Here is a 17,357-nt window from a genome sequence, read left to right on the forward strand (position 1 = left end):
CGCCTTTCAATCTTGTTCCCGAAGAGATGACATTTGATCTAGTTATGCCTAGTTCAGGAACCATTATTGTTGTCTTTAAGATACAGACTGAAGCAAGGAAAACTGTGCGCTCCGCAAGAACAACTTCTCTCCGTTCATCCGTTCTCTAAACGGCCCCACGGCTTTCTGGGATAGACACAGCGGAACCATAAAGCCTTTCTAAAATACATTTTTTTTATTTGCGCATATAATGTTTTCCAACCTCAGCAAGACTGCCGCACTTCCATTATCATTGGACGTATCAAATCAGAGATGCCCCTTGCACATTCAAATACCGCTAATACTACTTTTATTTGGAATTTGAGTCAACCTGATTAAAAGCTTCTGGTGTAACAACAAAAGGGAAGCCCCTGTGCTGGCCGGAATCTCGTTTTTATTTGTGATACCGCTGTTATTCCTCGCGGGCCTAGCAAAATGTGAGCCTAGAGAAACCGCTGGTTAATGTCCCTTATTTCTGGGAATTGGTGTACTTTTTCCCCCCTGCTAACTTACCCAACAATTCTTCCAGTGTAGGGACTGGGTATTGTTCAAGTGTAGAGTGCTTGTTGATAGTGACAGAGTAATCCCCACAGATGCGTAAATCTCCATTGGGTTTGACAGAGTTGAACAGAGTGTTCAACTCTCTCAATAATATCCTCAGCCTCCTTTTTTAAGGACTGTTCATATTTGTCGCGCACCGCGAAAGGTACAGTTCTAGGCTTCACAAACACTGGATTACTATCATCTACTTGCAAGGAGACTTGTACTCCCTGGAGTTTTCCAACAGTAGTAGTATCAAAAAGAGCTGGGTATTGATGTATTACTGTATATCCTCCGTAGTAGTCGGTACTACACTAAAAATGTTCTGCCAAGGTAGTGTAAACTTGGACATTAGGTCTCTCCCCAGAAGGGAGGGCCCCTCAACGATTCGAATCTTCAGATCACCAGCTTGGTCTCCTACTTGGATGCACATGTCACTCTCCCCAAAGCACTTAATGGTTTTTCCCGTGTACCCTTTAAGTAGAATCGTAGGTGGTTTCAATGTTTGGACGCTGCCTCCAATGCTCTTAAAATCTTGAACATTTATGAGTGTAACTGCACTGCCCGTATCGACTTCCATGGTGACTTCCTTGCCCTCAAAAACCACGGCTAACTTGTATAAAGGAGGGTCTCACTCTCCTGATCCCCCAACATGATGCATGTATACTGTATAAATTGAGTCAGCTGCAAGCTCAGAATCAGAAACAACGTCTGGCTCCCTGGAGTGTTCCTCTGTTGTGATCTGGTGGGTTTGCCTAGACTTTTCATCTCTTTTCTTTTTGAAGCAAACTCGAACCAGGTGCCCGGGCTTGCTACAATAACCACAAATGGTATCCTTGTGTCTACAAGCATCTGCCAAATGCTTGTCAGAGCCACACCTGAAGCATAAAGTAGACTTCTTGCCTGTATCAGATCCAACAGGCTTCTTTTTTACAAAGCGAACTTCCTGTTCGAGGAGACCAGGCTTGTCAACTAGGTGTCGTGATTCCTTTTCGGCCAGTTCGTCTGCTTGAGCTACCTTCAACGCTTGGTCGAATGTTCTATCTTCAGAAAGGAGTTTTTTTCCGTGTAGCTTGGCTCCCCACGCCCCCCACAAATTGGTCTCTTAGGGCTCTGGATAAGTAGGCGCCAAAATTACAATGTACTGCGAGGCGTTTTAGTTTGTTTGCATATTCAGTCACTGTTTCGGTTTCCATTTGTGCTGTGTGGTGGAATCTGTACGTTTCGGCCACCTCCAGGACCTTCGGTTTGTAAAAACCGCTTAAAATGGTCAGTTCATGGAATGTCTTGTCCGCTGGTAAATCTGGTAAGCACAGGTCTTTTAACGTACTGTATGTTGTTTTTCCGATGAGTGAGATCGTAACTGCCACCTTTTTCTTGTCAGCCGCTAGTTGTCCGGCTTCTGTTGCTCCTGCTGCTAACTGTCCAATATTATTTGCTACGAAGAACGAGTTCAAACACTCGCTATAATCTGCAAAATCACCACCATCGAGGGGCTACTGCGCATGACAAAGCCATCTGAATATATAACAATATGGAAGTGACCGCCTTTTGCAAAAACGACAATTTATGGCTAAATTTTCTTGATATGTTTAATCAATCGCAATACAACCAATTCTTTACTTTACAAAGCATATGCAAATCCTGTCTCAAAAGGCCCTACCTACGGTACCAATGAAGCCATGCTTCTTAATTTTCAATGCCAGCGTGAATCAAAATGATATTGCCGAACTCTTAATTTGGATTTCTCATTTTTTTCATTTGCACCATAATAAAAGAAGGCACAAAAATGGCTTCGGTCGAAACGCCAGACAACGGTGAAAAATAAAATATTTTAATAATAATAATAAACCCTTTCTGACCAGCTGAACTAAAACTTTTCTGAATAAGTTGCTTTTTGTTGCTATTATATTGCCGCCCAAAATTGAGCGCACGCGAGTTTACCACCCAAAAAGTCTTTTCATTTTTTAGTGCAAGTAGCCTCTTATTTAGGACTTTTTACTGATATTCTAGGAAGAGTAGGTTGGCCTTTAAAAGGAAGCTGCTCTATTATCTATACTAATTCCGATAGCCTTTTCAGACCTTGTAATGTTTCTTTGCCTACGGGGATTATTGAGGAAGGAGGGAGAAAAAACCCGTACAAATCGGAGAGGCCGGGTCTCAGTTCTACGCCGTAGGAGTGCGTGACTCCAAGCACGCCAAATGTCCAATCCGTGGCATCACCTGACGTAGGATCTGTGACAAGAAGGGATAGCGAAAGTGGTGATGATGATGATGATGACAACAATTATGTCAATAAATTACACAGCAGCTATATGCCAGTCAGTCAGAATAGAATCAAAAAGCCCAAACTGTCGCGATCTCGTACCAGAACAATGAATACAATACACCAAAAACTGGAAATCTACTCTGCCAAATTTTCGTCTTTAATAAGACTTCTTCAGTCTGCCCTAAAGAAGTCTTATTAAAGACGAAAATTTGGCAGAGTCGATTTCCAGTTTATGCTGTACCAGTCAGTCAGAAGGTATTCAAAGGACTAAATGACAAACTGTCGGGCAGTTTTCTATTTATTCAAATAACCCAGTATAATTGTCGACCTAGTGTCGATTTAGAACAGGGCCGTAGAAGAGGGTGGGGCACTGTGGGGTAACCCAAAAATTCCTTAATGTTTCTGTATTGTGTCCCTCCCCCAACCTGACGTGGACTTCTACGGCTCTTTATTGAGTATTCTATATTTGTTGAAAAAAGGGAATCTGAATTGAGCCTTGTTATCGGAATTGAATGTTTTTCCTGGCTTGTATACACTATAAAATCGTTATAAAAGTAACACTATTAAATTTTATTTGCCACAAACACTGTCGGGAAAGGTCTTCAAAGGTAATGTTAGCGACAGTCGGGTGTATAGCCACAGTGAAAAGCCGATGGATGATAATAAACCCTAAAACTGAAATCTTTAAAAATCCTGGCAACGGGCCTGTTAGCCCTAACTAGACCCTGACAACTGGGTGCACTGTGCTGTATCAATTCAAGATCGTAAGCGATGACATTTTTCTTATGGTTTCCCTAGGGTATGTGTTACCATGTAAACGTCAACATACATGGCACAGCCCCGTGGGCAAAATATCATGACTGCTTCGTAAAGAAGACTTCAAAAAATGATTACGTCATAAAAAGTACTGAAAGTAATATTAAAGAGATCAGGTAAAATGAGAAAAGTAGACCATACTTCCAGACATGCGCTTGGACACCTTATGGCAGCTTAAAGCTTTACGGCTACACTGGAGATTTCAGACCCAGCACCGCTATCTGGCGAACTGTACAATTCAAAGGAACCTGAGGTGGGACCCGCGCATTAATGTGGAGGCAATAAACAGGATCCCAGCCCTGTCATAGTCGGTTAAGTCACGCACAGCTCGCTGAGATGTTGACTGAAAAATATCGGGGTCTTTTTCATGCTTGTGTCTCTTGGGAATGGGTGTGTTGCTATAGTAATGTAGTGATGACGTCATCATGTGCAGCACACTACGACCTAGGTCTACATTGCTGCGTTTAGCGTTTGTTCTTCTTTGTCCAGTAACGCACGGTATATGGCATTGTTTGTGCTCAGAGCAACAAAAGCAAGCTACATTGAAATGCATGCAATCTAAGATGTTTTGCAGTGTTCTTAGGTTTTCGAAAAAAAAATAATTAAACCTCTCGTAAGCTACTTTTCTCGAATTTCTTAGGAGCATTTCAGATTCTATGGAATCTGACTTAATATGAACTATGTTCATATTAACGTGGCACAGGCATCGGATGTAGGGGTCTCAAACTTAAATATTATATATTATATATCCAAACATTATATATCACGCGATTTGAAGTGCACAGTGTCACACGCTGTAACGACGCACTTGTTAATTTAAAAGATGACTGCTTTGTTATAAAATCTGATTGTTATAAATTATGATATTTTCTTCGTATTCTTTGCTAATAATAGTGTTACAGACAACTATGTCGCCCTTGTTCACCAATAAACTAAAATCTTTAAGAAATCCTTGCTATGGGCCCGCCATCCTCGGGGACTCCGGGCGACTCGGAGGGAGTACGCGCGAAGACGTGTTATTGTAGCAGATAGTGGCACTAAATTTAGGATTCTATAGGTATAAATAGACAACGGAAAACACCTTCAGTCAATACCGACACCAAGCTTAATTCAGATTTGCTTGCCCTTTCTCAGCAAATAAAGAATACTCTGTACTTACTAGGTCGACAACTTAGTCTGCTTAGCAGCCGATTTCATAGTGTCACGCACGCCTTTTCCACACAAGCTTACGTGGGGAGAGCGTGCGTGACACTAAAAGCGGCTGTTTTAAAGCAGACTACAACTTTCTGGGTTATTTGAATAAATTTAAAACTGTCGGGCATTTAGCCACTGCGAATAAATTATCGTGGGAATGGCGGTAACAGTCAAGGTGATGATTCAGATGATGGTGTTGATTCATTTTATTTGAACTTTGTTTAAAGAGTAGTGTAAAGAAAAAAAAAGAGAAATTGCAAAATGTGCACAGTGATCATAGTAGCGTAGGCTTTCGAGATGTTGTTGATGGTGGTGGTGATGTTCGTGATGTAGTGATGATGAAGGTTGCTGGTGGTAAGTGGTGCCAATATGGTAGTGGTGATGGTGGTGGTTATGGTGATAGTGATGCTTATGGTGGTGGTGATAGTGGTGGTGATGGTGTTGTTGATGGTGATAATGGTGGTGGAGGTGATGGTGATGTTGTTGTTGGTGATATGGTGATGTTGATCATATAAACGACGACACCTGCGATAATCGCTTATTATCATTATAACCAATAAACATGTATTATTATTATTATTACCAATAAACATGTATTATCATTGTTACCAATAAACATGATAGAACCACAATAATGGTGGTAAAGACAATTATTGTAAAGTTCTTTTATATTGTTTTATAAAGTTCCTTTAATTGTTTTATGAATAACCATACTTACAGATCATTATCGAAGATGGCCCGTATGTAAATTCTGTTCCGTGCACTCGCTTAATGGCTTTGACGACAGCATTCATTGCTCTGGCCTGCAAAAAAAAACTTATTTGAGAAAAACAACTAAGGAACATAATTCAAAAGTGGGAGAGGATTGGACAACAAGAAGAGGTGTTTAAAATTTATCGACAATGGTTACAAATTACCCCACCCCTTCTTTCTTTAGAAAAAAATAATTGTCCCTGCTTATACTTCTTGATGAGAATCCAGTATAGTACTCACGTGTCTTCGATAATTTGGAGGGAACTTTTTCGTAAAACCCCATGGCGACATCCAAAGTTGTCCGTATGAGTGGAAATCTACGTAAGCCCGTAATCGCTTTCGCTTCTTGTACAGGTAACGGGCGACATTTCTTGTTTCGACTTCAGAGAATGGTCTTGATCCTGGGTAGATTGGGCTACATGGCTTATTGGGGGCTGAGCCGATACCTAAGGGAAAGGAATGGTTTATTATTAGCGCCGTGAGATATTCTTATGTTTATTATTAGCACCGTACGATGTTCTTATGTTCTTGGTGATAGAGATGCCGCATCGAATCGCCTTCGGGACCTTCAATATTGGTAATTTTTAATCTAAAGAACAAAAACCCTGTCTTGAGACGTTTTATCAGGCATTTTTGGGCGTGATTGTTGAATCGCGTTCGGGATGCGGCCTTATACTTTACGTACCTCCCCAGTGGTAGTTAAAGTTCCTGTTCAGATCGGTACCCATGCACCCGCCAACGCCTGGGTTCTTATTTTTTCTCCACATGCGATCCTGTAATCAAATGAGACATCAACAAAAATTACAAAAATGTTGCGCTAGTGGTACACCGTGTTGGTGATGATCTGTGTTACTGAGTGGTATACCGTGTTGTTGATGATCTGTGTTACTTTACACCGTGTTGGTGATGGTCTGTGTTACTGAGTGGTACACAGTGTTGTTGATGATCTGTGTTACTTTTCACCGTGTTGGTAATGATCTGTGTTACTTTACACCGTGTTGGTGATGATCTGTGTTACTTTACACCGTGTTGGTGATGATCTGTGTTACTTTACACCGTGTTGGTGATGTTCTGTGTTACTTTACACCGTGCTGGTGATGATCTGTGTTACTTTACACCGTGTTGGTGATGATCTGTGTTACTGAGTGATACACCGTGTTGTTGATGATCTGTGTTACTTTACACCGTGTTGGTGATGATCTGTGTTACTTTACACCGTGTTGGTGATGATCTGTGTTACTTTACACCGTGTTGGTGATGATCTGTGTTACTTTACACCGTGTTGTTGATGATCTGTGTTACTTTACACCGTGTTGGTGATGATCTGTGTTACTTTACACCGTGTTGGTGATGATCTGTGTTACTTTACACCGTGTTGGTGATGATCTGTGTTACTTTACACCGTGTTGGTGATGATCTGTGTTACTGAGTGGTACACTGTGTTGGTGATGATCTGTGTTACTTTAAACCGTGTTGGTGAGGATCTGTGTTACTTTACACCGTGTTGTTGATGATCTGTGTTACTTTACACCGTGTTGGTGATGATCTGTGTTACTTTACACCGTGTTGGTGATGATCTGTGTTACTTTACACCGTGTTGGTGATGATCTGTGTTACTTTACACCGTGCTGGTGATGATCTGTGTTACTTTACACCGTGTTGGTGATGATCTGTGTTACTGAGTGATACACCGTGTTGTTGATGATCTGTGTTACTTTACACCGTGTTGGTGATGATCTGTGTTACTTTACACCGTGTTGGTGATGATCTGTGTTACTTTACACCGTGCTGGTGATGATCTGTGTTACTTTACACCGTGTTGGTGATGATATGTGTTACTTTACACCGTGTTGGTGATGATCTGTGTTACTTTACACCGTGTTGGTGATGATCTGTGTTACTTTACACCGTGTTGGTGATGTTCTGTGTTACTTTACACCGTGCTGGTGATGATCTGTGTTACTTTACACCGTGTTGGTGATGATCTGTGTTACTGAGTGATACACCGTGTTGTTGATGATCTGTGTTACTTTACACCGTGTTGGTGATAATCTGTGTTACTTTACACCGTGTTGGTGATGATCTGTGTTACTGAATGGTACACCGTGTTGGTGATGATCTGTGTTACTTTACACCGTGTTGGTGATGATCTGTGTTACTTTACACCGTGCTGGTGATGATCTGTGTTACTTTACACCGTGTTGGTGATGATCTGTGTTACTTTACACCGTGTTGGTGATGATCTGTGTTACTTTACACCGTGTTGGTGATGATCTGTGTTACTTTACACCGTGTTGTTGATGATCTGTGTTACTTTACACCGTGTTGGTGATGATCTGTGTTACTTTACACCGTGTTGGTGATGATCTGTGTTACTTTAAACCGTGTTGGTGAGGATCTGTGTTACTTTACACCGTGTTGTTGATGATCTGTGTTACTTTACACCGTGTTGGTGATGATCTGTGTTACTTTACACCGTGTTGGTGATGATCTGTGTTACTTTACACCGTGTTGGTGATGATCTGTGTTACTTTACACCGTGTTGGTGATGATCTGTGTTACTGAGTGGTACACCGTGTTGGTGATGATCTGTGTTACTTTACACCGTGTTGGTGATAATCTGTGTTACTTTACACCGTGTTGGTGATGATCTGTGTTACTGAATGATACACCGTGTTGGTGATGATCTGTGTTACTTTACACCGTGCTGGTGATGATCTGTGTTACTTTACACCGTGTTGGTGATGATATGTGTTACTTTACACCGTGTTGGTGATGATCTGTGTTACTTTACACCGTGTTGATGATGATCTGTGTTACTTTACACCGTGTTGGTGATGTTCTGTGTTACTTTACACCGTGCTGGTGATGATCTGTGTTACTTTACACCGTGTTGGTGATGATCTGTGTTACTGAGTGATACACCGTGTTGTTGATGATCTGTGTTACTTTACACCGTGTTGGTGATAATCTGTGTTACTTTACACCGTGTTGGTGATGATCTGTGTTACTGAATGGTACACCGTGTTGGTGATGATCTGTGTTACTGAGTGGTACACCGTGTTGGTGATGATCTGTGTTACTTTACACCGTGTTGGTGATAATCTGTGTTACTTTACACCGTGTTGGTGATGATCTGTGTTACTGAATGATACACCGTGTTGGTGATGATCTGTGTTACTTTACACAGTGCTGGTGATGATCTGTGTTACTTTACACCGTGTTGGTGATGATATGTGTTACTTTACACCGTGTTGGTGATGATCTGTGTTACTTTACACCGTGTTGGTGATGATCTGTGTTACTTTAAACCGTGTTGGTGAGGATCTGTGTTACTTTACACCGTGTTGTTGATGATCTGTGTTACTTTACACCGTGTTGGTGATGATCTGTGTTACTTTACACCGTGTTGGTGATGATCTGTGTTACTTTACACCGTGTTGGTGATGATCTGTGTTACTGAGTGGTACACCGTGTTGGTGAGGATCTGTGTTACTTTACACCGTGTTGTTGATGATCTGTGTTACTTTAAACCGTGTTGGTGAGGATCTGTGTTACTTTACACCGTGTTGTTGATGATCTGTGTTACTTTACACCGTGTTGGTGATGATCTGTGTTACTTTACACCGTGTTGGTGATGATCTGTGTTACTTTACACCGTGTTGGTGATGATCTGTGTTACTGAGTGGTACACCGTGTTGGTGAGGATCTGTGTTACTTTACACCGTGTTGTTGATGATCTGTGTTACTTTACACCGTGTTGGTGATGATCTGTGTTACTTTACACCGTGTTGGTGATGATCTGTGTTACTTTACACCGTGTTGGTGATGATCTGTGTTACTGAGTGGTACACCGTGTTGGTGATGATCTGTGTTACTTTACACCGTGTTGGTGATAATCTGTGTTACTTTACACCGTGTTGGTGATGATCTGTGTTACTGAATGATACACCGTGTTGGTGATGATCTGTGTTACTTTACACCGTGCTGGTGATGATCTGTGTTACTTTACACCGTGTTGGTGATGATATGTGTTACTTTACACCGTGTTGGTGATGATCTGTGTTACTTTACACCGTGTTGGTGATGATCTGTGTTACTTTACACCGTGTTGGTGATGTTCTGTGTTACTTTACACCGTGCTGGTGATGATCTGTGTTACTTTACACCGTGTTGGTGATGATCTGTGTTACTGAGTGATACACCGTGTTGTTGATGATCTGTGTTACTTTACACCGTGTTGGTGATAATCTGTGTTACTTTACACCGTGTTGGTGATGATCTGTGTTACTGAGTGGTACACCGTGTTGGTGATGATCTGTGTTACTTTACACCGTGCTGGTGATGATCTGTGTTACTTTACACCGTGTTGGTGATGATCTGTGTTACTGAGTGGTACACCGTGTTGGTGATGATCTGTGTTACTATACACCGTGTTGGTGATGATCTGTGTTACTTTACACCGTGTTGGTGATGATATGTGTTACTTTACACCGTGTTGGTGATGATCTGTGTTACTTTACACCGTGTTGGTGATGATCTGTGTTACTTTACACCGTGTTGTTGATGATCTGTGTTACTTTACATCGTGTTGGTGATGATCTGTGTTACTGAGTGGTACACCGTGTTGGTGATGATCTGTGTTACTTTACACCGTGTTGGTGATGATCTGTGTTACTTTACACCGTGTTGGCGATGATCTGTGTACCATGAGATAAAGCTTGCTGCTACATACACGGTTGTTGGTATAGATGTATCCATCGACGTTGAAGACAGGGAGAATGATCCATTCAAACTTTTCCACCATTTGCTGCACACGAGAGTTGTTTGGATATGTTTGTACAAGCTAGAAGATAAGACATTGATTTTAGATGGCTGATACATTTGGTATTTGTAATTTATGCCACGGTTTTGATGATGATGGTGATAATGATGGTTACAGATGAAAATAACGGCAAACCTGAAGGTGTTGTATTGCTGATTAATGACTATGAGGGGATAAGTTTGGAGGAGACGGAGGTTTCTCGGGTGTGTCCTTAGGATGCCGCGATCACTCTGCAACCGCACTCACATGGAAACCCGACGGTAAAAGGAAAGTAGGAAGACCCAGGACAACTTGGAAGGGGGTCGGTGGAAAGTGAGAGCAAAGAGGGTGATGGAAACCTTGGAAGCAGGCAAGAATAGTAGCATGCGATAGAGCCAAAGGGAGGAAAATTCCAAGGCCTAATACTCAACCGAGCATAGGTAAAGGTGAAGATTATGACGCTATTGTTTTTGCTGATGAAGAAAAATATAGTGATGGGGATTGTAAGAATGATAATAAAAGATGATATATTATGGTGTATACTTATGGTGTATGATGATCAAATGAGGATGATAGTGATATAGATGACAACGATGTCGGTTGGTGGTGGTGGCGCTTATTCGCTTACCTTCCGGGCGACATACATGCATGTTGAAATGCTTATCCATTCTCTGCTGTGTATTCCACAATTTATGAAAAATATTGGCTTGTTTCTTGTTCTATTGGCGCTGATCTACATAAACATAGACATACAAAAAGTATCAAGTCAAAAGACCTTCCCGTTTTTCAGACTTTAAATAATAGAAAAATCCCCCCAAAGAGAACATCTGTTCGTAGATTATCGCACGCGTAAATAGTGCCTACCTTTAACCCATATATTTTTCGTCCTTCGTATGTTTTACCAAAATCAACAAGAGATACAGTGCTTGGGTTGGTCCGAGAGAGACGGGTCATTTCCCCGACAATCTAAAACAACAAAATGAATGAGTCAAGAGCTCGTCTCGTCATTATATAAATACTTAGATACTCGGATGTACTCAGATAGGCTCAACCCTCTATTTAAAGCTCCAAACAGACTTAAAGGCTGCTTTTGTCAAGGTTTCTCAAGCTTTAAAATTATATATAAAACTACAAGAAGGCAGTTTCAACAGGCAGAAGGACACGAACTCAGAGGTCGATGTTCATGTACAACTTGTCACTTTTGAACGTTCTTGTAAATCATTGGTCTAAATTCCACGCGAGGGTCACGCAAGTTTCCACACGACATCAAACGGACAGCGTGTGTTTAATTTAGCTAAACATATCGTGATAAATAGTGCAATTACGATTTGTTTGAACGAGCCCCAAAGTTGCATAGCACACGTATATTTTCATCACCATGACGCATCCAAAGTGTGTATGATTCAACAAAAAGTTTCGATTCTCGTTAGTTGTATGGTGAGTCCAAAAGTCTCTGGTACTTTTCTAAATGTCATAAAGGGAAAGCAGTGGAGCTGCACTTTTTTGCAAGGGCGGCCTTTTAGTAGTTATAGTAGTTACGGCGTAATGATTATTTTCCACGAACTATCATTTCACCATTACATTATGTCACCTGTTTATACGAGTTAAATCTCGTGTCGAAGTTCCCACCAAATCTTGGACGCATGCGCTCCATGTTCAGAAGCCGCTGGACGTTGCGCACGCGCACAGTGTATGTTATGTTTCTACTTGTCAGTAATTCTTCGAATTCCCTGTGTTTTTGGCGGGAAATATGAATATCGACAGGATGCCAAACCCCTGATGGAAAACTCCAGAAATCCAACTGTGGAAGTCAGAAAAAGTTGGGGAAAGGTAAGTATTTAGAGGGTTATAATTGGGGGCGCTAGACAGGCGCGGTCGCTAGGGTGTAACGCTCTCTTAAGGTGGGATGCACATGTGTAATCTATAATTTGCAAACAAGAGGCACGTGCAATACATTGGAGCTCCGATAATCACGCGTCCGTCACCTACCCCTCATCATTGCCTCTTTAACTATTAGATACATAAATTCTAACTCGGATAACTCGAATTCCTTGTTAACTAACGTGCCCAGTGATGGCAAAAATCTCCGTTGCGTCTCTTTATCAGAAAATCGTTAGAATTTGTTTAGATACATAGCAATCATTTCCTGTTTAGCTGCCTTTTCGATCGAGAAGGGTGAGGGGGGGGGGGGGGGGGGGAGCGGTAGACTTTACGCGGGTGTCGCGGATATTCCAATCACAGATATTAAATAGAGAATAAAAGCAATTCCTCTTTCTCTAAACCCTTTTATTCGGGAATCAAAATGAATAGAAAATATTCACAGGATGAGCTTACCTCGAAATAATTGTCGTTTTTAACCAAGTCATCTAAAAACTCGAGCGTGTTTTCGTCTGAAGGAATTATACGTATTAAGCGGTGTCTAATAATAAAAAAGAGATATAAATAAATTGAAATGCAACCGTTATTGAAATGATAATAGTTATATAATTATCTCCAGTCACGGCGCATTTTTACGCCTCCTGCTACCGTGATGCAAAGTCTATTTCTGTCAAAACTAAAATCTAAAAACATCCTTCTTTAGTATTAATTAATTAAAGAAGGCCACTCAATACCGGTCACAGAAAGCATCCACTCCCATCGGATTATTAAAGCCAGTAACAAAGCTACTCAATTAACCAAATCATAGCTACTTTATCAATTAAATGTTTTTATTGGCGAAAATCTTACTTCAATCGTGGATAGTTATTTTGAACATAGACCAAATAGGTTGCTATGAGGAGCGACTAATCAAAATTCTTTAAGGAACATAACTTTTAAAGCACTTCGAAAGAAACAGCAACTGTATAAACAGTAACACGAGAGCTCTTTCAAGGATTACAAGAAATTTCTATAATGGAAAGCATATGGATATGTCAATGACCTCTAATAACATGCAGGCTAAGTAAATTTGAACTCTTCAAATGATGATGAAAACATGGAAGACGAAGAAAATTTGACCCGCACATCAAATAACTTTGAATTAGAATTGATCGCTGTGGTATTTGATAAAGATGATTATATTACAGTAAAGATATTAGTTGTCTATTCAGTTACTCATTGTTACTTATTGGCGTATACAAAGTAGAGGGGATCTGCATAAACACTTTAGTTTAGATAGAGCGAGGTCTTGCCGGGATGGATTAAAGTAAAGACCAATTTCACTACGAGCAAATCTCATGCCATAGAGATCTTGGCAAAACCATCATCTTTGAAATCGGCATAATACATATTTGTTAAAAAAATCAATTATTAGTCAAACACAAGATTTTACTTAGGAATATGGGGAACAATAATTACGCTGTTGGCATTCGTTCAGTCTTTCGACGTCTACGTCTGCAATCTAGATTTGGTCGAAGATAATTATTTGCAATGTCATAGATTTATTTCCTTGGAATAAAATCACAACGACCTATTGTTATGATCGGCTATCCAGGCTAACAAAGAGAAAAATATTCGAATCCTTCTAAAATTGGAACGTATTTATATGCTATCACTTTTATTTAAGTGATATTAGTTTAGCATCAGAGTCGTGAACTTGAATATTTTTACTCACCCATGGTAGGTCATCCGACGACCGGAGGAATCGCCAAAACCCAAAACAAATAGAAACAATATCCACGCAAACGTTCCTCTTACAATTCCCTCCATCCTTAAACAGAGGAAAATGGTATCACTCAAGCCCTTGGCGGAGAAATAAAGCTGTAACTGAGCGCTTTTACTAGGGAGATAAACAAAGATGACGTAGAACTCATCGGCGGCAGAATTGGTTCAACCGGATGCCGCGCGCACGACCGCCTTTCATCGCGCCTCCCCTGGCAGCAATCTGGTTAATTCTTTTCACTTTTAATCCTTGTTTTGGGCATCAGAGAGGTAGCGTTTTTGACCTGAATGGCGCCCTCACTGGGTTAAAAAAACCCGTCATATCATGGAGACGGGAGGGCTTCTCACGTGTCTAAATGGCGCCCTCACTGGGTTAAAAAACCCGTCATATCATGTGGACGGGAGGGCTTCTCACGTGTCTGAATGGCGCCCTCACTGGGTTAAAAAAATCCGTTATATCATGTGGACGGGAGGGCTTCTCACGTGTCTGAATGGCGCCCTCACTGGGTTAGAAAACCCGTCTATCATGTGGACGGGAGGGCTTCTCACGTGTCTGAATGGCGCCCTCACTGGGTTAAAAAAATCCGTTATATCATGTGGACGGGAGGGCTTCTCACGTGTCTGAATGGCGCCCTCACTGGGTTAGAAAACCCGTCATATCAAGGGAGGGCGTCTCACGCGTCTACCCCTTTGAGGGCGTCCAATGGGTTCGTCACGTACCCGTGTTGTAGTAAGTAAATAAAATTCATCGATAAAAGTAGTGCAAATATCCCCCTCTCCTGGCTCTTGCCGATAGCTATATGTACTTTCCTTTTAAGTAATGCTCCGTGTAAGAACTACGGTGAATCGATAGGTCCTGCGGCAATAGGGGTTCGTTATCTTTTTAACTAATCTAATTAATATTGCTATGCTTATTGGTTCAAGACGCTCTGCCCGCCAAATTTGAACTTTGGAGTCACATTTCTCTGAAATAAGTGCTCTTGCACTCATATTTATTAGGGGGCTTAGGTTCGAAGTAAGAAAGCTTTCAACCTGTGCATTTTTGTTAAAATCGTATGTTCGGAGCATGGAGAAATCCCTTTCGGATATCTGCTAATAACTTTTTATACTTCACTTATTACAATTTTGCGCTTTGTCTCTTGCCAAAGCAAACATTCCGCTGGCTAAACGTGTGAAAATACGGTCTCACATTTCCAAAAGCCTGTTAGTGTGGTAGAATTTAGCTTTCCAAAGAAAGTCACTTTTTCTTTCAAAGATTTTTGACAACGATTTTCATGTTAAGATTGACAACTAAAACGATTCACGCATTTAAATACAGTTACCAATTTTGCTTTATTTGATCCTCAATACAACTATTATCGCATACAAGCCACAGCAATAAAGTTTACTGGAATTCACAGTAGTAGCAGTCCTCTAATTATCATTTTATCGACACAGACAGAACGCACAATATTTTCTTAAAACAAGCCGCAAGCAAGGTTTGTTCCATAAGCTCATTGATGAATTCGAGAGTGTCCAGCTTATAATCGGGGTCTCCGTCTTCGATACATAGTAGGCCATGAGGACTCACGGAAAATTTCTGCGAAGAAATTGTAATTCTTCTGGCTCCAGACGGGCTGCATTTATATTCACTATTTCTTTCAGCTTTTTGCATCCGCATAAGCATTTCACTGCTCTTACTGACAATTGCGGGTTATTGCTGATATTTATATTTTACAATTTTCTAAAAAAATATCTTCGCTTCACCAAACGCCGTATCTTCTACTTCAATGCATCGTTTTATGTCCTTTAGTTCTATGTCCCTTAGTTTTGTTGATGCTTTCATGAGTCGTACAGCATCAACTGATGACGGCAAAATTTGCCCTAGTGCAGAGGTTTCCTCAATGTCCTGTAAAAAAAGTACACACAAACTTAAGATTCCTTCTCAACTTCATTTCTTGAATATCAGAACTTATAAAAAATACAAGGCAACTACAGTCAACTTCCTCAGAAGCAGACACGTCAGGAACTAAAAACAGTGTTACAAGGGCTGTCAGCTAATGAAAATTAAGAAATACATTGTTGCTTACAATTCTTTCACTTAGACGGGAGTTTGCTGTACCTCAATTTCAGGGTGTCAAACCCCAGGATGTTTCGCTACATTCAAGGAGTACATTCGGGCTTGTTGGTATTTACATTTCACCCAGCTTATAAATCAGGCTCACATAACTTATATTTACATATTCACATCGTAAACTCAAATGACAACTTCCCGTAATAAAACTCTTTTAGTAAAATAGAACTAGTAAAATATTTCGTTCCCTTCTGAACCAATTATTTGCCTCTCAAGTACTTATTGACCTATGAAAATTTTACCTGGAATGGTTCTAACGCGGCTTCAGCGGCGGCGCTGGTCTCAGAGGTTTCCGGTTGGAAAAACACGCTGGAACTTGAGGCAGTTTCATCTCTACAGCTCTGCAATTTTGATTTTCGAAATAAATAACAAATTGAAAAGGAGGATCAAGACTGGTCAAGACAGTACAGAAACAGCAGAATCTATACGGCAAGCGACAGAACATTGACTTTGAGAAAGATCATTTTTTTTACCTCGTGTGAAGTTTTCATGCGTTTGTTTCCAAGCTCCAAATCGACTCGCTGTCGACAGTACATACAAATGCTTCTAGACCAGCCCTTTTTGCCTTTGTCATCTAGCTCCAAGAAAACTTTCTCTACTCTGTTCGCCTTTCTCAGGGACCTCTGTTCCACATCTGAAGGCTTACTGCCACACCAAGCCTCGTGGTTTGGGCAGCAACATGCCTGCCTTTTGAACACCATGACAAGCTTTTCTAACTTCTCGGACAAAGTTTGCAAGCAAACAGAACTCAGAAGCGTTTCTTTAAAGTATATACAATAGATTTTCAAACTATTTTCGAAGAGATAACGAATAGCGAGAGACTTGTCTTAATATATCGAGGGGGAAGCATGTAGAATTCAAAATGGCGACGTGAGCGCTAGGTCGGAAATCTAACTTCCGAACATACGATTCGGACAAAACTCGGGGATAAGTTGTAACAATGCAACCTTTGTTTTATTCTTAATTTAAATGTTTGTCAATCAATGGATAAGATACGGAAAACACCCGAAGATGTATTTTAGCCAATCAGAGGGCAGGATTTTACTGAAGTTTTATAGCTACTTCTGCGCATGCGTTGCCGCAGGGTACCGTAGTTCTTACACGAACCATTACTTAATTAGTAAGTAGGCGTGTTTTGATAGGAAGTTCTTTTTTTAAAGATTCGTCAATGTTCTCGTGACCAGTCCCTAATGTGACAAATGTTTCACTAC

General features: G+C 40.8%; 2 protein-coding genes across 2 annotated transcripts; both read right to left on the bottom strand.

Annotated features, from left to right (window-relative positions):
- Window positions 1-2,132: 2,132 nt before the first annotated feature.
- Window positions 2,133-14,233, bottom strand: LOC5519001 (carboxypeptidase B). Its single transcript, XM_001638875.3, has 10 exons — window positions 13,987-14,233; window positions 12,729-12,813; window positions 11,986-12,195; window positions 11,259-11,360; window positions 11,023-11,127; window positions 10,326-10,436; window positions 6,276-6,363; window positions 5,831-6,036; window positions 5,556-5,640; window positions 2,133-2,793 (listed from the first exon to the last, which is right to left on the bottom strand). The coding sequence occupies exons 1-10, from the start codon at window positions 14,079-14,081 to the stop codon at window positions 2,612-2,614; spliced, it is 1,269 nt and encodes a 422-aa protein (XP_001638925.2). The 5' UTR covers window positions 14,082-14,233; the 3' UTR covers window positions 2,133-2,611.
- Window positions 14,234-15,153: 920 nt separating this feature from the next.
- On the bottom strand, window positions 15,154-17,274 carry LOC116602962. Its single transcript, XM_048726082.1, has 3 exons — window positions 16,620-17,274; window positions 16,389-16,487; window positions 15,154-15,921 (listed from the first exon to the last, which is right to left on the bottom strand). The coding sequence occupies exons 1-3, from the start codon at window positions 16,845-16,847 to the stop codon at window positions 15,757-15,759; spliced, it is 492 nt and encodes a 163-aa protein (XP_048582039.1). The 5' UTR covers window positions 16,848-17,274; the 3' UTR covers window positions 15,154-15,756.
- Between the last annotated feature and the right edge of the window lie 83 nt (window positions 17,275-17,357).

This window comes from Nematostella vectensis, chromosome 1 (assembly GCF_932526225.1).
Source record: "Nematostella vectensis chromosome 1, jaNemVect1.1, whole genome shotgun sequence".
NCBI lineage: Eukaryota > Metazoa > Cnidaria > Anthozoa > Actiniaria > Edwardsiidae > Nematostella > Nematostella vectensis.